General features: G+C 46.9%; 1 protein-coding gene across 1 annotated transcript; it reads right to left on the bottom strand.

Annotated features, from left to right (window-relative positions):
- Window positions 1-747: 747 nt before the first annotated feature.
- Window positions 748-2,263, bottom strand: LOC121539827 (DEP domain-containing protein 1A-like). The gene is made up of 5 exons (XM_041848489.1): window positions 1,951-2,263; window positions 1,551-1,723; window positions 1,279-1,434; window positions 964-1,176; window positions 748-813 (listed from the first exon to the last, which is right to left on the bottom strand). Exons 1-5 carry the CDS (start codon window positions 2,261-2,263, stop codon window positions 748-750), a joined length of 921 nt encoding a protein of 306 aa, XP_041704423.1.
- Window positions 2,264-23,016: the final 20,753 nt, after the last annotated feature.

The following is a 23,016-nucleotide window of genomic DNA, read 5'->3' as shown; positions in this document are numbered from 1 at the left end:
AGAAGGTTTATTAATACTTCATCGATGGCAGTAACAATACATAATATGGCAAGTATATATTAACAATTGTATTGATTGATCAAAGTTACCATTCATTTAAAATGACAGAAAATTGTGCAAAACTTTTCTGTATCCCAAATGGCTGAACATAACTTGCCAGGGAAGAAAATAGACAAATCCCACGCCCAATATATAGAATAAAGCAGTTTGAGCTTAACTTTAAGAGAATGTTATGTAATAAAAAAAATACATTATGAGATGAAAGAACAACAGAAAAGTGCAATTCCAAAACATACACAGAAAAAAGTGAAACATGGACAAAATGTTATGAGCACTTCGGACAACCCTAATGAACTAGGTAGACAAATCACACTTAATAACAAATGTAATCCCTAAAAATGCTCAAACGTTTGAAAGTTTAAATACTGTACTCTTATCAATGGTGGTGTATGAATGTAGATCAATTGCAACATTGACAGAAAAACACCAAATCAGAAATTTTACTCACAAATTGTTTTGATTTGCTTTAGTTTCTCTTTAGTCTCTTATTATACTCCATAAGAGGTCATTATCGATCCCAAAGTAACTTAATTGGTGCACTAAAGATACCTACTGCAGTATTTCAAAATAACATACACAAAAACACATTACTCAATATAAAATATGCATAATTCAACCCTAAAGCCAATTGTTACATAGTTGCAGTCTAAATTGGGAGGTGGTCTCCCCTGTATAGCCCTCCCACCTTCATTTAGCTGCAAGAACAGTAGTGGGAAAATTGCGTGCGTAAATGTCTGGATACTGCCTCTGAAACTAATCATAGAAAAATGTATTAGACTTTATTTCTATTTTTTACAACTTTTCAGTTAGAATTTCGAAATCATCAATTGTAAACAAAGTTGTAGTGCGATGATTAGAGAAAAATATGAAAGCGTTCAGACAACATTCCATCTAACTTGTTACCTGCTTAAGATTCTTCTTCCTGTCCTTCATAGACATGTTCTTGTCTTTGACCAGGCTCTCCAGCAGGTCAGCGATGGCAGCCTGGGAGACACTCAGCTTCTGCTCCTCAAACTCTTTGGTGCTGATCCGTCTACAAAAGGAGTAGACGGGCACTGGGGCACCAACACTGCCTGGTATTTTATCTAGGAGAGGAAAGAGAACAGGCTCATAATTCTCATACACATCAATGTAAAGCAGTTGAAAATCAAAGAAAATTGATAATGGAAAAAAAAACATGCGACAGCAGTACTGTACCTGTACTTTCCTGAGGTAGACGATGTGGTCCTGGACTGCGTTCTGCAGATAGACGGGCACCTGGAGGATCTCCTGGTGATGGTCCATGAGGAAGGAGACCAGTCTGGTGGCCAGCAGCTCATCCAGGTCCATCTCTTCCTCACAGCCCAGCATGCAGTGAGAGAACGTATGCACCATCTGGAAACACCATGGGATTGAATAATGGAGTTGAGGACATGTTCATTTCATTCTCTTTTTAGACTTACTAAGTCCAGATCATCACGCAGAATTGTAAAACCTGTGTTTCTCCTCACCAGTGTGTGTGTTGCTATGGCATCATGGAGCCGAGGCAGGTCCACGTTCTGACTCATCCGGGAGATCATTCTCATCAGCAGCTGGAGCTTCCTCCAGCTGGCAGGGGGCAGCAACAGGGTGCAGAGCTGCAGAGCCTCAATGGCCACCTGCTCCAACTGAGGCTGGAGGAGACCTTCACACACACACACAGGATGGGTATGTACTTGGCCCTTTGTATACATCAGATGATAATGACGCATACACACACCACTAGGACTTGAGGCTAATGAAATGCATTAAAGTGAATGAAGCATTGGATGTGATTTTAACTGGAAGATGAAATCCATGTTATATCTCAATGGCAGAAAACCCATTGCTTCTCACTACTACAGCAATAATTACTTGTACAAGACGTCGCACCTGAACTGGTGTCACAACTGGGAGGAGTTGCCATGGTGACAAAGCCTTGGGATTCAGAGTTAGGGCAGCTGTCTGGCTGAGAGTCTGTTTTATTCTGAGGTGGGGTGCTGTACTTGCTGCCATTGTTACTTTTGCAGGACGCCAGACTCTCGGTAGACTGGTACAACTTGAGTCGGGAGCATGAGTCGGACTCTGGCGATACATCCAGGATTCTCTCCAGGGAGCAGCTCCTGGGTCTGAGCCTAACGGACGAGGCTCCATTGCTGCCTCCCAGGACATCCCCAGAACTGGACCTTCGGCCTGGCAGGCCCATCTGGCGGACCGTCCTGGCACAGCCGTCTTCAAAGCTGCAAACGTGGACTGGGCCTTCGAGCTGAACACTTCTCTCATTGGTGAGTCGCCCTCTTCAAAAGTCTCCTTCCGAATTAAGCTCAACAGCAGCCATTCAGTAGATATGAATTGGTTAACAGCACCATTCATGTGAGGGTTTTTTGCAGGCTGGGGGTAGCTTGGCTACTCTTGGTTTTTTCACTTTCCTGTCTGAGTTTTAGGAGCCACAATGTAGCCACAAAAAACTAGCAAGGGACCAGATAAAAACAAAAAACTTGTGAAGCCGGCAGGACATAAACAAGAGAGTGGGCACGTTGGGGGGGGAGCTAAATTGGACACACATGAGTTAGTAATAACAAAAGTCAGACATATTGAGCAGTCGAGTCACATCCTCCGTTATGAGGCAAATAACACAAGCCAGTTGCAGTTTCATGCTGCTTGTATTAGATCTGGTCAATCTTATTGTTCAGCTGGAGTGGAGACATGTATCAAACAAAATATCATCCAAAAGAAGTTCTCCATTTACAGAGGCATTTCATAGAGAAGGTTGAAAATGTGTAAATGTGAGTAATGTAAACTGAATACATTAACCACACCTGAGATGAGTCCTCTAATTTACAAATGACTGCAAATGTTAAAAGCCAAGTTGCAAAAGATGGAGGGCCAATGACATTACAGGTGAATTGACCCTTTGCTAAGCCCCACCCCAGAATATTGGGCAACCAATCGCAGCGCTCCAATGGATAGCAACTGTTGTCGAGTACGACACCTCGGACAAGCTTATGTTTCAATTACCAGTGAGGGCAGTAGTTTAAAATGGCTAAATCATTGAAGAGTGCACCAGGAGCACTTGCTACTGTGATTCCTGAAATGCAGAGCCTGTTGAGTATTTTTCTACTCTGAAATTATACTTTCATTACATTGTTTGCTAGCTCAGCTGGATAGCTAGCCCAGTCTCATTGGCCACCAAACCAACCAAACATTGCCAATGCTAGCTAGCCACGTCATATAACTTGTTCTCTAAATGCATGTTAGCTAGCGAAGTTAGCCATGTCATGAATACAACTCCCATCTGCTGTCAACATCAGGATATGATTTGAGAGCTCTAGCTAGTTAGATCCAAGATAGCGTAGCAGTGCGGTCGTGTATTCTGTAGTGTGCTCGTGTAAATAGCCAGTTTTTTATTTATTTTTGTCTTTTTCGTATATATTTCTCAATGTCACTTTTAGCCTTGAGCCCAGTTAGCCTTGAGCTAGCCTCGAGCCAGGCCCATCTCCCGGCTATCTACCTCTCTGTCAACCGGACGGGACCTCCTAGTGTCGACACGGAGCCCCGCCGATCCATCACAACTGGTCTGCTGACGTAATCGCCTGATGTGGTTTCAACAGGCTTCCCGTTGCGATGACCACGAAGATCCATCTGCTAGCCCCGGCCCGCTAGCACACGCAATCAACAGCCGTGCCTCCTGCTCGCCTGTGCCGTAGCAGCCATCAAACTACTCCCGGACTCAGCTATTGCTGTTCACTGGACCTTATGATCACTCAGCTACACAGCTGATGCCTGCTGGACTGTTCCTTTACACGGTACCCATCCTGTTTATCTGTTTAGCCTCAGCCCAAACTTTCGTCGCCATTACCAGTTGTTGTCTTAGCTCTCTCGAATAACACCTGTGATTGCTTTATGCCTCTCTCCCATGTCAATATGCCTTGCCTATTGCTGTTTCAGTTAGTTCTTATTATACAATTTCACTGTAGAGCCCCCAGTCCCGGAGACCAGCTCAGCCGGTGCCTCCTGTGATGCTATCTCTTTCATCGTTACCCAACGCTTAGGTTTACCTCCACTGTACTCATATCCTTCCATATCCTTGTCTGTACATAATGCCCTGAATCTATTCTACAACGCCCGGAAATCTGCCCCATTTATTCTCTGTACCCAACGCACTAGAAGACCAGTTCTTAAAGCCTTTAGTCGTATCCTTATTCTACTCCTCCTCTGTTCCTCTGGTGATATAGAGGTTAACCCAGGCCCTGTAGCCCCCAGTATCACTCCGACTCCCCAGGCGCTATCATTTGTTGACTTCTGTAACCGTAAAAGCCTTGGTTTCTTGCATGTTAACATCAGAAGCCTCTTCCCTAACTTTGAGTTATTCACTGCGTTAGCACACTCCACCAGCCCTGATGTTCTAGCAGTGTCTGAATCCTGGCTTAGGAAGGCCACCAAAAACTCTGAAATTTCCATCCCCAACTACAACATTTTCCGTCTAGATAGAACTGCCAAAGGGGGCGGAGTTGCAATCTACTGTAGAGATAGAGCTCTGCAGGCTATCATACTATCCAGGTCTGTGCCCAAACAGTTTGAGCGTCTACTTCTAAAAATCCACCTTTCCAGAAATAAGTCTCTCACTGTTGCTGCTTGCTACAGACCCCCCTCAGCCCCCAGCTGTGCCCTGGACACCATATGTGAATTGATTGCCCCCCATTTATCCTCAGAGTTGGAGGATAGTTGCTTGGTGACCTAAACTGGGATATGCTTAACACACCGGCCATCCTACAATCTAAACTAGATGCCCTCAATCTCACACAAATTATCAAGGAACCTACCAGGTACAACCCTAAATCCGTAAACATGGGCACCCTCATAAGATATCATCCTGACTAATTTACCCTCTAAATACACCTCCGCTGTCTTCAACCAGGATCTCAGCGATCACTGCCTCAATGCCTGCGTCCGTAATGGGTCTGCGGTCAAATGACCACCCCTCATCACTGTCAAACGCTACCTAAAACACTTCAGCGAGCAGGCCTTTCTAATTGACCTGGCCCGGGTATCCTGGATGGATATTGACCTCATTCCGTCAGTAGAGGATGCCTGGTTGTTCTTCAAAAGTGCTTTCCTCTCCATCTTAAATAAGCATGCCCCATTCAAAAAATTCTGAACTAAGAACAGATATAGCCCCGGTTCACCGCAGACTTCACTGCCCTTGACCAGCACAAAAACATCCTGTGGCGTATTGCATTAGCATCGAACAGCCCCCGCGATATCCAACTTTTCAGGGAAGTCAGGAACAAATATACACAATCAGTTAGGAAAGCAGAGGCTAGCTTTTTCAAACAGAAATTTGCATCCTGTAGCACTAACTCCAAAAGGTTTTGGGACACCGTAAAGTCCATGGAGAATAAGAGCATCTCCTCCCAGCTGCCCACTGCACTGAGGCTATGAAACACTGTCACCACCGATAAATCTACGATAATCGTGAATTTCAATAAGCATTTTGCTACGGCTGGCCATGCTTTCCACCTGGCTACCCCTACCCCGGCCACCAGCTCTGCACCCTCCGCTGCAACTTGCCCATGCTCCCCCCTCCCGCTTCTCCTTCACCCAAATTCAGATAGCTGATGTTCTGAAAGAGCTGCAAAATCTGGACCCCTACAAATCAGCTGGGCTAGACAATCTGGACCCTTTCTTTCTAAAAAATTAGCAGCCAAAATTGTAGCAACCCCTGTTACTAGCCTGTTCAACCTGTCTTTCGTGTCATCTGAGATCCACAGTGATTGGAAAGCTACTGCAGTCATCCCCCTCTTCAAAGGGGGTGACACTCTAGATCCAAACTGTTACAGACCTATATCCATCCTGCCCTGCCTTTCGAAAGTATTTGAAAGCCAAGTTAATAAACAGATCACCGACCATTTCGAATCCCACCGTACCTTCTCTGCTATGCAATCTGGTTTCCGAGCTGGTAATGGGTGCACCTCAGCCACGCTCAAGGTCCTAAACGATATTATAACCGCGATCAATAAAAGACAGTTCTGGCCAAGGCACAGAGTGCAGATATAAAATCAGAGACCTACCCGTCTTATCCTCAAGTGTAACAACCCCATGCTTGTTCACATTGGTCATATTGTACACAATGTTTTGAGGGTTGACGTGTCTTGGATCCAAAACATCCTCAACTGCGGTCAATCCCAATGTTTTCTGCAGGCAGGGAGGGTTTGGCCGGCCGGGATTTCCTGGTCCCATCGCGCTCTAGCGACTCCTTGTTGCAGACCGGGCGCCAGCAAGCTGACTTCAGTCTCAAGCTAGACGGTGTTTAATCCGACACATTGCCTGGCTACCCATCCACGTCGCGCCAGCCAAATGGATCATAGAGAGAGAGGACTCTAGTGCTAAAAAGCGTGTTTTAGCAGGATAAGCACCATTGAGGACTAAAACCATTTTAAAGTAGTCGACTGGGTGAGACTTCCTATGCGTCGGACAATTCCATCCAGGTCATCAGGAGGGATCAGCAAATGAATTACACTCATGAGAAAACAGTCCATATCTGCAGGTGGCAGTAAATTGCCAACATTTGCTTTATACCTGTTCAAACCACACTCCAGGTGGTAGTATGCACCCTTTCAGTTTGTTTACCAAGTCATAGAAGTAGTAGAAGAAAATGGACAACTGCAAAATGGAGATGGCCTCAATGGCGCTGCCCGTGCGCTCACAGACTCCATAATGGGACAGATACAATTTAGAGTCATTATCATTCTCAATGGTCTGGATTTGCCTCCCTCCCCGACAACTTCTGGAATGCGAACACGTGACCGTTCTGATTGGTCCCAGAAACCGATGGGTTGGGCCATAATTGGCCTACATGATGACATTATCAACTTTGATACTCATATGCAGATGTTAGAGATGATCCAATAGCTAATTAGTTTTCTACAACGGCCCTCATTTTGACTTCACACAAACGACTTCTAGGATGGAGAGTGACTGCATGTACATTACCAAAAGTATATGGACACCTGCTTGTCGAACATATCATTCCAAAATCATGGGCATTAATATGGAGTTGGTCCCCCTTTGCTGCTATAACAGCCTCCACACTTCTGGGAAGGCTTTCCACTAGATGTTGGAACATTGCTGTGGGGACTTGCTTCTATTCAGCCACAAGAGCATTAGTGATGTCGGGCACTGATGTTGGGCGATTAGGCCTGGCTCGCAGTCGGCGTTCCAATTCGTCCCAAAGGTATTCGATGGGGTTGAGGTTAGGGCACTGTGCAGGCCAGTCAAGTTCTTCCTCATCGATCGACAAACCATTTCTGTATGGACCTTGCTTTGTGCATGGTCATGCTGAAACAGGAAAGGGCCTTCCCCAAACTGTTGCCACAAGGTTGGAAGCACAGAATCGTCTAGAATGTCATTGTATGCTGTAGCGTTAAGATTTCCCTTCACTGGAACTAAGAGGCCTAGCCCGAACCATGAAAAATAGCCCCAGACAATTATTCCTCCTCCACCAAACTTTACAGTTGGCACTATGCATTGGGGCAGGTAGCGTTCTCCTGGCATCCGCCAAACCCAGATTCGTCCGTCGGACTGCCAGATGGTGAAGCGTGATTAGTCACTCCAGAGAACGCGTTTCCACTGCTCCAGACTCCAATGGCGGCGAGCTTTACGCCACTCCAGCCGATGCTTGGCATTGCGCATGGTGATCTTTGGCTTGTTCGGCTGCTCGGCCATGGAAACCAATTTCATGAAGCTCTCGACAAACAGTTATTGTGCTGACGTTGCTTACAGAGGCAGTTTGGAACTGTAGTGAGTGTTGCAACCGAGGACAGACGATTTTTACGCGCTTCAGCACTCAGCGGTCCCGTTCTGTGAGCTTATATGGCCTACCACTTTGCGGCTGAGCCGTTGTTGCTCCTAGACGTTTCCACTTCACAATAACAGCACTTACAGTTGACCAGGGCAGCTCTAGCAGGGCAGACATTTTATGAACTGACTTGTTGGAAAGGTGGCATCCTATGACAGTGCCACGTTGAAAGTCACTGAGCGCTTCAGTAAGGCCATTGTACTGCCAATGTTTGTCTATGGAGATTGCATGGCTGTGTGCTCGATTTAAGACACACGTCAGCAACAGGTGTGGCTGAAATAGCCAAATCCACTAATTTGAAGGGTTGTGCACTTTTGTATATACACTGCTCAAAAAAATAAAGGGAACACTTAAACAACACAATGTAACTCCAAGTCAATCACACTTCTGTGAAATCAAACTGTCCACTTAGGAAGCAACACTGATTGACAATAAATGTCACATGCTGTTGTGCAAATGGAATAGACAACAGGTGGAAATTATAGGCAATTAGCAAGACACCCCCAATAAAGAAGTGGTTCTGCAGGTGGTGACCACAGACCACTTCTCAGATCCTATGCTTCCTGGCTGATGTTTTGGTCACTTTTGAATGCTGGCGGTGCTTTCACTCTAGTGGTAGCATGAGACGGAGTCTACAACCCACACAAGTGGCTCAGGTAGTGCAGCTCATCCAGGATGTCACATCAATGCGAGCTGTGGCAAGAAGGTTTGCTGTGTCTGTCAGCGTAGTGTCCAGAGCATGGAGGCGCTACCAGGAGACAGGCCAGTACATCAGGAGACGTGGAGGAGGCCGTAGGAGGGCAACAACCCAGCAGCAGGACCGCTACCTCCGCCTTTGTGCAAGGAGGAGCAGGAGGAGCACTGCCAGAGCCCTGCAAAATGACCTCCAGCAGGCCACAAATGTGCATGTGTCTGCTCAAACGGTCAGAAACAGACTCCATGAGGGTGGTATGAGGGCCCGACGTCCACAGGTGGGGGTTGTGCTTACAGCCCAACATCGTGCAGGACGTTTGGCATTTGCCAGAGAACACCAAGATTGGCAAATTCGCCACTGGCGCCCTGTGCTCTTCACAGATGAAAGCAGGTTCACACTGAGCACGTGACAGACGTGACAGAGTCTGGAGACGCCGTGGAGAACGTTCTGCTGCCTGCAACATCCTCCAGCATGACCGGTTTGGCGGTGGGTAAGTCATGGTGTGGGGTGGCATTTCTTTGGGGGGCCGCACAGCCCTCCATGTGCTCGCCAGAGGTAGCCTGACTGCCATTAGGTACCGAGATGAGATCCTCAGACCCCTTGTGAGACCATATGCTGGTGCGGTTGGCCCTGGGTTCCTCCTAATGCAAGACAATGCTAGACCTCATGTGGCTGGAGTGTGTCAGCAGTTCCTGCAAGAGGAAGGTATTGATGCTATGGACTGGCCCGCCCGTTCCCCAGACCTGAATCCAATTGAGCACATATGGGACATCATGTCTCGCTCCATCCACCAACGCCACGTTGCACCACAGACTGTCCAGGAGTTGGCGGATGCTTTAGTCCAGGTCTGGGAGGAGATCCCTCAGGAGACCATCCGCCACCTCATCAGGAGCATGCCCAGGCATTGTAGGGAGGTCATACAGGCACGTGGAGGCCACACACACTACTGAGCCTCATTTTGACTTGTTTTAAGGACATTACATCAAAGTTGGATCAGCCTGTAGTGTTATTTTCCACTTTAATTTTGAGGGTGACTCCAAATCCAGACCTCCATGGGTTGATAAATTTGATTTCCATTGATAATTTTTGTGTGATTTTGTTGTCAGCACATTCAACTATGTAAAGAAAAAAGTATTTAATTAGATTATTTCATTCATTCAGATCTAGGATGTGTTGTTTAAGTGTTCCCTTTATTTTTTTGAGCAGTATATATATATATATAGAGAGAGAGAGAGAGAGAGAGAGAGAGAGAGAGAGAGAGAGAGAGAGAGAGAGAGAGAGAGAGAGAGAGAGAGAGAGAGAGAGAGAGAGAGAGAGAGAGAGAGAGAGAGAGAGAGAGAGAGAGAGAGAGAGAGAGAGAGAGAGAGAGAGAGAGAGAGAGAGAGAGAGAGAGAGAGAGAGAGAGAGAGAGAGAGAGAGAGAGAGAGAGAGAGAGAGAGAGAGAGAGAATTAAAATTCCGGATGAGTCAGGCAATAATTGTCAGGATGTCAGTGTGATGCGGTAGGATGAAGTCAGGCGCAGGACACAGAGCTAATCGAAAACGTACTTTACTTGTAGGTAACGTAAAATAACATAACCTCCACGCAGGGAGGAAACAAACCCGCTCACCAGATCGCAACCAAACATGAATAAACACGCAAAACATACAGTGGGAGCCAGAGGGTTAAATAGGGAAGTGATCAATACTAATGGGAACCAGGTGTGAACAATCAAGACAAGACAAGTAGAACACAGACACATAGATCGGTAGCAGCTAGTACTCCGGTGACGACGAACGCCGAAGCCTGCCCGAACAAGGAGGAGGAGCAGCCTCTGCTGAATCCGTGACAGTACCCTCGCTGACACCGGCCTTGGGGACGGCCAGGAGGACGCAGCGCAGGGCGAGTCGGATGACGACGGTGGAAATCCCTCAACATGGAGGGATCGAGGATGTCCCTCCTAGGGACCCAGCACCATTCTTCCGGACCGTACCCCTCCCACTCCACGAGATACTGCAGGCCCCCCACCCGACGCCTCGAATCCAGGATGGAACGGACCGAGTACGCCGGTGCCCCCTCGATGTCCAGTGGGGGCGGAGGAACCTCCCGTACCTCAGACTCCTGGAGTGGAGCAGCTACCACCGGACTGAGGAGAGACACATGGAACGAGAGGTTAATACGTTAATTCAGAGGAAGCTGTAACCTATAACAAACCTCGTTAAATCTCCTCAGGACTTGAAATGGCCCCACAAACCGCCAACCCAGCTTCCGGCAGGGCAGGTGAAGGGGCAAGTTTCGGGTCGAGAGCCAGACCCGGTCCCCCGGTGCATACACCGGAGCCTCACTGCGGTGGCGGTCGGCGCTCGCCTTTTGTTGCCTGATGGCCCGCTGCAGGCGTACATGGGCAGCGTTCCAGGTCTCTTCCCGAGTGCCGAAACCACTCATCCACTGCAGGAGCCTCGATCTGGCTCTGATGCCAAGGTGCCAGGACCGGCTGATAACCTAACACACACTGAAAGGGAGAAAGGTTAGTGGAAGAGTGGCGGAGTGAGTTTTGGGCCATTTCTGCCCAGGGGATAAAACCCGACCACTCCCCCGGCCGGTCCTGGCAATAGGCCCGCAGAAACCTACCCACATCCTAGTTAACTCTCTCCACCTGCCCATTACTCTCGGGGTGAAAACCTGAGGTCAGCCTGATCGAGACCCCCAGACGTTCCATGAACGCCCTCCAGACACTTGAGGTGAACTGGGGACCTCGATCCGATACAATATCCTCAGGCACCGTAGTGCCGGAAGACGTGTTTAAATAGGCCCTCAGCAGTTTGTAGGGCCGTAGGGAGACCTGGCATAAGAATGAGACGGCAGGACTTAGAAAACCGATCCACAACGACCAGGATCGTAGTGTTCCCTTGTGAGGGGGGAAGGTCCGTAACAAAATCTACCGAAAGATAGGACCACGGGCCGTTGTGGAACGGGTAGGGGTTGTAATTTCCCTCTGGGCAGGTGTCTAGGTGCCTTACACTGGGCGCACACCGAGCAGGAGGAAACGTAAACCCTCACGTCCTTGGCTAAAGTGGGCCACCAGTACTTCCCACACAGTGCACTGTCCGACCGATGCCAGGATGACCAGAGGAGGGTGACGTGTGAGCCCAATAGATTAATCGATCGCAAACCTCGAGCGGCACGTACACATGACCCTCTGGACACTGGGAGGGAGTGTGCTCGGTACGTAATGCCCGCTCGATGTCCGCGTCAACCTCCCACACCACCGGTGCCACCAAACACGACGGCGGAAGTATGGGAGTGGGCTCAATTGACCTCTCCTCTGTGTCATACAGTCGGGACAGGGCGTCTGCCTTAGCGTTCTGGGAACCTGGTCTGTAAGTAAGCGTAAACACAAAACGAGTAAAGAACATGGCCCACCTTGCCTGGCGAGGGTTCAATCTCCTCGCCGCCCGGATGTACTCCAGATTGCGATGGTCAGTCAAAATGAGAAAAGGGTGTTTAGCCCCCTCAAGCCAATGCCTCCACACTTTCAAGGCCTTAACCACAGCTAACAGCTCCCGGTCCCACACATCATAGCCGGACTAAGCTTCTTAGAAAAGAAAGCACAGGGGCGGAGCTTTGGTGGCGTACCCGAGCTCTGAGACAGTACAGCTCCTATCCCAGCCTCGGACGCGTCCACCTCAACCTGGAATGCTAAGGAGGGATCCGGATGAGCCAGCACTGGAGGCAAGGTAAACAGGTCCTTCAGATGACCAAAAGCCCTGTCCGCCTCAGCTGACCATTGCAGTCGCACCGGACCCCCTTTAGCAAGGAGGTAATGGGAGCCGCCACCTGACCAAAGCCCCGGATAAACCTCCGGTAGTAGTTGGCAAAACCCAAAAAGCGCTGCGCCTCCTTCACCGTGGTTGGAGTCGGCCAATTACGCGAAGGCCGAAATGTGGTCAATCTCCATCTCCACCCCTGACGCGGACAGGCGGTGCCCTAGGAAGGAGATGGACTCTTGGAAGAACAGACATTCCTCTGCCTTTACATACAGATTATGCTCCAACAGTCGACCAAGCACTTGACGCACCAGGGACACATGCTCGGCCCGTGTAGCGGAGTATATGAGAATGTCATCAATATACACCACTACACCCTGTCCGTGCAGGTCCCTAAAAATCACATCAACAAAGGATTGGAAGACTGATGGAGCATTCATCAACCCGTATGGCATGACGAGGTACTCATAGTGCCCCGAGGTGGTACTGAATGCTGTCTTCCACTCATCTCCCTCCCGGATACGCACCAGGTTGTACGCGCTCCTGAGATCCAATTTTGTGAAGAAGCGCGCGCCGTGCAATGACTCTATCATACTAGCAATGAGCGGTAGTGGATAACTGTACTTGATAGTAATCTGATTGAGACCCCGGTAGTCAATGCACGGGCGTAAACCTCCATCCTTCTTCTTCACAAAAAAGACACTTGAGGAGACAGGTGAAGTGGATGGCCGAATGTATCCCTGCCCCAGAGATTCGGACACATATGTCTCCATAGCCGCCGTCTCTTCCTGTGACAGGGGATACACGTGACTCCTGGGAAGTGCAGCGCCTACCTGGAGATTTATCGCACAATCCCCCTGTCGATGGGATGGTAATTGAGTGGCCTTCAGAAGGCGAGAGACAGATCGGCATAGTCGGGGGGAATGTGCATGGTGGAGACCTGGTTTGGACTTTCCACCGTAGTTGCCCCTATGGAAACATCTACACACCTCCCCGAGCACTGACTTGACCATCCCTTGAGAGCCCTCTGTTGCCATGAAATAGTGGGGTCATGAGAAGTTAACCAGGGAAGCCCCAACACCACTGGAAACGCAGGAGAATCAATCAGATAGAGACTAATTTTCTCCTCATGACCCCCCTGCGTTTTCATCCAGATTGGAGCTGTGACCTCCCTAATCAGGCCTGACCCTAAAGGGCGACTATCTAAGGTGTGTACAGGGAAGGGCACATCTACAGGAACAATAGGAATCCCTAAACTACGGGAAAACTGATGATCAATAAAGTTCCCAGCTGCGCCTGAATCTATGAGCGCCTTATGCTGGGAATTAGGGGAAAACTCTGGAAATACAATATCAATACACATATGCGCAACAGGGAGCTCTGGGTGAGTCGGGGGCCTACTCACCTGAGACGGTCCACCAGTGCTCTGCCTACAGCCTTGACTCCTGAAGGACCCTCCCCAGCACCGACCAGCAGTGTGTCCTCCACGGCCACAGTTGGTGCAGGAGATGGCCCTCCTTCCGGTCTCCCTAAGTGCAGCACCTCCGAGCTCCATAGGGGTAGGGTCGGAGGTGCTGGGGGATGGAATGGACGGCCCCTGATCCGGACGTCCACGGGTTGCCAACAGGTTATCCAGCCTGATCGACATGTCCACCAGTTGGTCCAGGTTAAGGGTGGTGTCCCTGCAGGCCAGTTCCCGACGAACGTCCTCCCGGAGGCTGCATCGGTAGTGATCGATCAGGGCCCTCTCATTCCATCCTGCGCTGGCAGCCAGATTCCTGAAGTCCAGGTCAATGTCTCTGGGGCAAGTCCTGTGCGCTCCTCCTCCCCTGTCTGAGGTGGAATAGACGTTCCCCCGCCGCTCTCCCCTCCAGTGGATGATCGAATACCGCCCGAAAGCGGCGGGATGAAATCCTCATAGCGTACTGACGCTGCATCTATTCCTCCCCACTCGGCATTGGCCCACTCGAGCGCTCTTCCAGACAGACAGGAGATGAGGGCAGACACGCTCTCGTATCCCGAGGGAGCCGGGTGGATGGTAGCCAGGTAGAGCTCTACATGGAGCAGAAAACCCTGGCACCCGGCAGCTGTACCATCGTACGCCCTCGGGAGCGAGAGCCGAATCCCACTGGACCCAGGTGACGGAGGGGTGGACAGCGGTATGGGTGGTTGTGTAGTTGGAGGAGGTGTAGGACCACCACCTCTTTCCCATCGTTCCATAGTGTTCAACACGCGCTCCATAGCGGTACCGAGAGTCTGGATCATGGTCGCCTGCTGTTGGACATGTTCCTCCATTGATCCGGACAAAATGAATGTACCTGCTGACTCCATATTTTGGTGCGTGTTTCTGTCAGGATGTCAGTGTGATGCGGTAGGACGAAGTCAGGCGCAGGACACAGAGCTAATCGAAAACATACTTTACTCGTAGGTAACGTAAAATAACATAACCTCCACGCAGGGAGGAAACAAACCCGCTCACCAGACGGCAACCAAACATGAATAAACACGCACAACATACATTGGGAGCCAGAGGGTTAAATAGGGAAGTGATCAATACTAATGGGAACCAGGTGTGAACAATCAAGACAAGACAAGTAGAACACAGAAACATAGATCGGTAGCAGCTAGTACTCTTGTGATGACGAACGCCGAAGCCTGCCTGAACAAGGAGGAGGAGCAGCCTAGGCTGAATCCGTGACAATAATAGCGGTACATTTTCAACAACATCAAGAGTACTTACTAGAGTCTGTCAGGTTTCTTGGAACTCCTAAATTTGAAGAAGCCTTCCCTTTCCCTCATTGAGAAACTCTTCTTTACTGATGCAGACCCCAAAGCAGGTGGGCGATGGGAAATTCGCTTCAAAGGAGATGTTAAAGAAAACCTAGGACATTCAAGGTGTAATCATTTAAATAAATTATGAAAACCAAAATGTATTGTCAATCATATACACAGTAAGGAATACAGTCACCAGACAAATATCAAGTTGTTTGTTTTGATATTGCCTGTTTACAGATAAGTTACATTGTATCTGCAGCTATAGTTCTTCAAATGATAAACACAAATAGGTAATTTACATGTAGATATGGCTAGGATTAAATGTCAGGAATTGTGAAAAACTGAGTTTAAATGTATTTGGCTGAGGTGTATGTAAACTTCTGACTTCTACTGTAGCTTAAAGGTCTAATGTAGCAGTTTTTATCTCGATATCAAATCATTTCTGGGTAACATTGATTACCTTACTGTGATTTGTTTTCAATTAAAATGGTCAACAATAAAGAAATGGCTTCTTAGCAAAGACCAATTTCTCCAGTAAGGATTTTGCTATTACTGTCTTGGAGTGGTCTGAGTGGGGAGGGGATAACGGAAAACTAGCTGTTATAGGGCTGCAACAAGGACATGGATTCTCAATCCTCAACCCGTGGTGATATCAAATATTAGCGAGATTACTGTGCAACGTAGAGGTTAAATTTTTTTAGCTAACAGGTCACGTGACTTGTATCTGCTGTGATTGGACAATACAGCAGCTATCTAGTGCCATCATGTGGCACTCTACCTACATGTACATATTACGTCGACTAACCTGTGCCCCCGCACATTGACTCTGTACCGGTACCCCCTGTTTATAGCCTCGCCACTGTTATTTTACTGCTGCTCTTTAATTATTTTTATTTTTTAGTTATCTATTTTTTACATAACACTTATTTTTTTTAAACTGCATTGTTGGTTAAGGGCTTGTAAGTAAGCGTTTCACTGTAAGGTATATGGTATATGTAAGGTATATGTATTAACCTGTTGTATTCAGCTCATGTGACAAATACAATTTGATTTGATCATGTGTTCGCTGACATACCACATTACTTTATCTACTCTGTGATTGGATGATTCAGACCACAATGCTGTATGGGATGAGTAGTTTGTTTGCCAACTAACTCTGGTATGTACACAGTCTTGTACCCTTTACTTTTCTTTCATATATCAGTTTTTGTAACGCTTTTTCTTAATGTTTCACCCCAGAGATTTTTGTACCCATTCAACTTTTGGAACCACGCGACCAGCATTTTGAAATTTGTATGCAAAAAATGTGTGGGTGTGTCAGTTCCGGAAACATAACCGTGGAAAGAGGGGCATGGCCTTTTGGAGTCCTATAGGCAGAGTTTTGGAACTGTCTTTCTTATTGGGCTATTAACTAATGTATGATGTCACCAGCCAGGCCAAAACTCCATATCCCACCAAAACAGGCTGAAATGTCAGTATTTTCAAACAGCTCTTACACTAAAATGGCATTAGCATGTTCACAGTATTATTCCAACCTCCTAGTGTAAAAAAAAATATTAATATATATACAGTGAGGGAAAAAAGTATTTGATCCCCTGCTGATTTTGTACATTTGCCCACTGACAAAGAAATGATAGTCTATAATTTTAATGGTAGGTTTATTTGAACAGTGAGAGACAGAATAACAACAACAAAAATCCAGAAGAACGCATGTCAAAAATGTTATAAATTGATTTGCATTTTAATGATGGAAATAAGTATTTGACCCCCTCTCAATCAGAAAGATTTCTGGCTCCCAGGTGTCTTTTATACAGGTAACGAGCTGAGATTAGGAGCACACTCTTGAAGGGAGTGCTGCTAATCTCAGCTTCTTACCTGTACAAAAGACACCTGTCCATAGAAGCAATCAATCAATCAGATTCCAAACTCTCCACCATGGCCAAGACCAAAGAGCTCTCCAAGGATGTCAGGGACAAGATTGTAGACCTACACAAGGCTGGAATGGGCTACAAGACCATCGCCAAGCAGCTTGGTGAGAAGGTGACAACAGTTGGTGTGATTATTCGCAAATGGAAGAAACACAAAATAACTGTCAATCTCCCTCGGCCTGGGGCTCCATGCAAGATCTCACCTCGTGGAGTTGCAATGATCATGAGAACGGTGAGGAATCAGCCCAGAACTACACGGTAGGATCTTGTCAATGATCTCAAGGCAGCTGGGACCATAGTCACCAAGAAAACAATTGGTAACACACTACGCCGTGAAGGACTGAAATCCTGCAGCGCCCGCAAGGTCCCCCTGCTCAAGAAAGCACATATACAGGCCCGTCTGACGTTTGCCAATGAACATCTAAATGATTCAGAGGAGAACTGGGTGAAAGTGTTGTGGTCAGATGAGACCAAAATCGAGCTCTTTGGCATCAACTCAACTCTCCGTGTTTGGAGGAGGAGGAATGCTGCCTATGACCCCAAGAACACCATCCCCACCGTCAAACATGGAGGTGGAAACATTATGCTTTGGGGGTGTTTTTCTGCTAAGGGGACAGGACAACTTCACCGCATCAAAGGGACGATGGACGGTGCCATGTACCGTCAAATCTTGGAGATAGCCCTATTTGGTAAAAGACCAAGTCCATATTATGGCAAGAACAGCTTAAATAAGCAAAAAGAAACGACAGTCCATCATTACTTTAAGACATGAAGGTCAGTCAATACGGAACATTTCAAGAACTTTGAAAGTTTCTTCAAGTGCAGTTGCAAAAACCATCAAGCGCTATGATGAAACTGGCTCTCATGAGGACCACCACAGGAATGGAAGACCCAGAGTTACCTCTGCTGCAGAGGATAAGTTCATTAGAGTTACCAGCCTCAGAAATTGCAGCCCAAATAAATGCTTCACAGATTTCAAGTCACATACACATCTCAACATCAATTGTTTACATTTACATTTTAGTCATTTAGCAGACGCTCTTATCCAGAGCGACTTACAGTTAGCGCATACATTATTTTATCGAACCCACAACCCTGGCGTTGCAAACACCATGCTCTACCATTCAAAGGGGACTGTGTGAATCAGGCCTTCATGGTCGAATTGCTGCAAATAAACCACTACTAATGGACACCAATAAAAAGAAGAGACCTGCTTGTGCCAAGAAACACAATCAATGGACATTAGACCAAATTGGAGATTTTTGGTTTCAACTGTGGTGTGGGTGAATGGATGAACTCCGGATGTGTACTTCCCACCGTAAAGCATGGAGGAGGAGGTGTTGTGGTGTGGGGGTGCTTTGCTGGTGACACAGTCTGTGATTTACGTAGAATTCAAGGCATACTTAACCAGCATGGCTACCACAGCATTCTGCAGCGATACGCCATCCCATCTTGTTTGGGCTTAGTCCCACTATCATTTGTTTTTCAACAGGACAATGACCCAACACACCTCCAGGCTGTATAAGGGCTATTTGACCAAGAAGGAGAGTGATGGCGTGCTGCATCAGATTACCTGGCCACAATTCCCCGACCTCAACCCAATTGAGATGGTTTGGGTAGAGTCGGACGGCAGAGTGAAGGAAAAGCAGCCAACAAGTGCTCAGCATATGTGGGAACTCCTTCAAGACTGTTTGAAAAGCATTCCAGGTGAAGCATTCATGAGAGCCAGTTTCATCATAGCACTTGATGGTTTTTGCAACTGCAATTGAAGAAACTTTCAAAGTTCTTGGAATTGTCCGGATTGACTGACCATGTCTTAAAGTAATGATGGACTGTTATTTCTCTTTGCTTATTTGAGCTGTTCTTGCCATAATATGTTCTTGGTCTTTTACCAAATAGGGCTATCCCCCCACCTTGTCACAACTCAACTGATTGGCTCAAACGCATTAAGAAGGAAAGAAATTCCACAAATTAACTTTTAAGAAGGCACACCTGTTAATTGAAATGCATTCCAGGTGACTACCTCATGAAGCTGGTTGAGAGAATGCCAAGAGTGTGCAAAGCTGTCATCAAGGCAAAGGGTGGCTATTGGAAGAATCTCAAATATAAAATATATTTGGATTTGTTTAACACTTTTTTGGTTACTACATGATTCCATATGTGTTATTTCATAATGTTGATGTCTTCACTATTATTCTACAATGTAGAAAATAGTAGAAATAAAGAAAAACCTTTGAATGAGTAGGTGTTCTAAAACTTTTGACCGGTAGTGTACATGAACATTTTCTACTTTTTTCGTCTTTTCAAATAAAATGTATCTGAATACTTACTTCGAAATATATGTGAAGGTAATTGAGATATTTGAAATAGTATTTTAACCCAGGTCTGGTTGGAATAATTCATGTGAAATTGTGAAAATGTTGATAATAACCTTTTAGTGTTAAAGCTGTTGGAAAAGACCACCTGAAATTTCAGCCTGTTTTCGTGGGATAGAGTTCACCAGGCAGTATAAGTTAATAGACCAATAACAAAGAGAGTTTCAAACCTCTATGCCAATAACAGTTAGTTTTCAGGTTACATATCCCTCCCATTAGGCTCGACCAATTAGTCCCCTCACTTAGACCACTCCCAGACAGTGCTAGCAAAATTCTTGCTTGAGAAATTTTAATTGAAAACAATCCCAGTAAGGTACTTAATTGTTACCCAGAAATGATTTGATATAGAGATAAAATCGGCTGTATTGGAACTTTAAGAAATGGGTTTTGGGGAACAGATCTGCTGAGCTGAAAGCAAACTAGTGTGGTTCTCTCTGATCTTCGGAGGAGGCAGCTTCAGTACTACACACAGTCCCTCCTCCTGAGTTGTGCAGGACATGAAGCTCCAATACTATCATCTCATCACCAAGGGCCTCCACTATCCAGGGTTACTGCCTGGTTCCCGTAGACAAGTCCTCCCTTATTTAAAAAAAATAGTAATATTATTCCGTAACTTAACTCTGGATTCTAATCATATTCTGCATTATTGAATTATTGGTGCACCTTTCCTCAGGACATGTGAAAGGTAGTAACACAGCAGAGAACTGTCGTGTGGGAATAACAGCTGTAATCGTGTGTATATAACCATAGAATGTCCTTACCCCTGTGTAATATCAGTATACCAATATGTTATTTGGGTATTATGGTAAAAATTTGTTGTTGCATAGATCTTTGTAAAACCTTTGAAAAACAATATGATGAGGGCTCATGTTGAAGGTGGGGAGAGTTTGACAGATGGGTAGGAGAATAAAGCAAGTGGCTCTACTTTGTATAATAAAAGGCCTGGGTGAGTTGAATTACAGTGGGACACAGCTGGATAGCAACACTGTGTAAATCATCTAATGAGGCCCTCTCCTTTTGTCTCTTTAAGAATGTTTCTGCACTTTGCTTCTTACATTTTCTAATTAACTAATAAACCAATGCATATAGCAATTATTACTTGTTTTTTATTTTCCGTATTTTTTGCAAAGTAGCACAGAGAAAACAGTGATATTATATAAATGGTTTTCTCTAGGCTTTTAACAACCACCTCCTGCTGTATGTTATCCAGTTAGGCGTTGCTGTGACACAAAATATGAAAAGTAAAGTGGAAGGAGATTAGATACACATGGTCAAAAAAGGTTAGGGTAGTACTTTAGATTTGCTGATGTCAGGACATTTTATTTGTCACATGCGACGAATACAACTGGTTAAGACTTTGCTGTGAAATGCTTGCTTACGAGCCCTTCCCAACAATGCAGTGTTTAAAATAGTAACACAAGAGGAATAAAATAAACTACACAAGAATGGAGCTATATACAGGGAGTACCAGTATCAGTGTGACAAGGTGTGAATGAAGGAGTCAGGCGCAGCAGGTAAAATACCGAAGTCCAGAGTTTAATCTGTTTGCATAAATCCAACGCCCCAAGCGTCAAAACGAAACTGTACAAGGGAAAACATCCACCTTGGCAATAACACAGTGAAATGTAGCTCAACCGAGCTACACGCTCTCACAACAAAACAATCACTCACAAAGACAAGGGGAACAGAGGGAACACTTATACACATACTAATTAGGGGAATGAGCACCAGGTGTGTGTGATTGACAAGCCATGACAAGTGGAGTGATGAGAATGGGATCGACAGTAGCTAGTACTCCGGTGACGACGAACGCCGAAGCCTGCCCGAACCAGGAGGGGGGGCGGAGGTTGTGACAACCAGATCAATGTGCAGAGGTACGAGGTATTTGAGGAAGATATGTACATTAAGGCAGGGTAAAGTGACTAGACATCAGGATAGATAATAATAAGAGTGCAATAAAGAACAGAGTAGCAGCAGCAAATGATGAGTGTAAAAGTGTGTGTGTGTGTAATGTGTATGCATGTGTGTTTGTGTTGTGTCGATATGCGTGTGTGTGTGTTATATGTGTGGGTTTTGTGTGGGAGTATCAATGTAGTGTGTGTGAGTGAGTGTGTATATGGTGTTGTCATTACTCTCCCTCTGTGAGGATCAAAGGCCTCATATCAGCCAAGACAATGGCCGACAACAACCAGACCCTCTTACCCATGGGGTGTGCCGGTCTTGACACCTCAATACTGCCATAAATTAGAGATAGGAGAATATATCTTTGGCCCTGTAATATGGTGAAAGGAATGTCCTTTGTTTCAGAGACTTTGTCACGGATTCAGCCGAGGCTGCTCCTCCTCCTTGTTTGGGAAGGCTTCGGCGTTCGTCGTCACCGGAGTACTAGCTGCTACCGATCTATGTTTCTGTGTTCTACTTGTCTTGTCTTGATTGTTCCCACCTGGTTCCCATTAATATTGATCACTTCCCTATTTAACCCTCTGGCTCCCACTGTATGTTGTGCGTGTTTGTTCATGTTTGGTTGTCGTCTGGTGAGCGGGTTTGTTCCTCCATGCGTGGAGGTTATGTTATTTACGTTACCTACGAGTAAAGTACGTTTTCGATTAGCTCTGTGTCCTGCGCCTGACTTCGTCCTACCACATCACACTGACATCCTGACAGAAACACGCACCAAAATATGGAGTCAGCAGGTGCATTCATTTAGTCCGGATCAATGGAGGAACGTGTCCAACAGCAGGCGACCATGATCCAGACTCTCGGTACCGCTATGGAGCGCGTGTTGAACACTATGGAACGATGGGAGAGAGGTGGTGGTCCTACACCTCCTTCAACTGCACAACCACCCACACCGCTATCCACCCCTTCGTCACCTGGGTCCAGTGGGATTCGGCTCTCGCTCCCGAGGGTGTACGATGGTACAGCTGCCGGGTGCCAGGGTTTTCTGCTCCAGGTAGAGCTCTACCTGGCTACCATCCACCCGGCTCCCTCGGGATACGAGAGCGTGTCCGCCCTCATCTCCTGTCTGTCTGGAAGAGCGCTCGAGTGGGCCAATGCAGAGTGGGGAGGAATAGACACAGAGTCAGTACGCTATGAGGATTTCACCCGATGCTTTCGGGCGGTATTAGATCATCCACCGGAGGGGAGAGTGGCGGGGGAACGTCTATTCCACCTCAGACAGGGGAGGAGGAGCGCACAGGACTTTAACCTGGACTTCAGGAATCTGGCTGCCAGCGCAGGATGGAATGAGAGGGCCCTGATCGATCACTACCGATGCAGCCTCCGGTAGGACGTTCGTCAGGAACTGGCCTGCAGGGACACCACCCTTAACCTGGACCAACTGGTGGACATGTCGATCAGGCTGGATAACCTGTTGGCAACCCGCGGACATCCGGATCAGGGGCCGTCCATTCCATCCCCCAGCACCTCCGACCCTACCCCTATGGAGCTCAGAGGTGCTGCACTTAGGGAGAACGGAAGGAGGGCCATCTCCTGCACCAACTGTGGCCTCGGAGGACATACTGCTGGTCGGTGCTGGGGAGGGTCCTTCAGGAGTCGAGGCGGTAGGCAGAGCACTGGTGGA

Source organism: Coregonus clupeaformis, chromosome 26 (genome assembly GCF_020615455.1).
Source record: "Coregonus clupeaformis isolate EN_2021a chromosome 26, ASM2061545v1, whole genome shotgun sequence".
In the NCBI taxonomy this organism is placed as follows: Eukaryota; Metazoa; Chordata; class Actinopteri; order Salmoniformes; family Salmonidae; genus Coregonus; species Coregonus clupeaformis.
The sequence above is the reverse complement of the archived record's forward strand: the minus strand, read 5'-3'. Positions and strand labels throughout refer to the sequence as shown.

What these genes read in the sequence shown, in the direction of transcription:
- LOC121539827 (XM_041848489.1), bottom strand. Translation starts at nt 2,263, where the DNA reads ATGGGCCTGCCAGGCCGAAGGTCCAGTTCTGGGGATGTCCTGGGAGGC. An exon ending in CAGTTGTGACACCAGTTCAG is followed by an intron (nt 1,724 to 1,950) that starts GTGCGACGTCTT and finishes GTGTGTGTGAAG; the next exon opens with GTCTCCTCCAGCCTCAGTTG. An exon ending in GGAAGAAGAATCTTAAGCAG is followed by an intron (nt 814 to 963) that starts GTAACAAGTTAG and finishes TTCTATGATTAG; the next exon opens with TTTCAGAGGCAGTATCCAGA.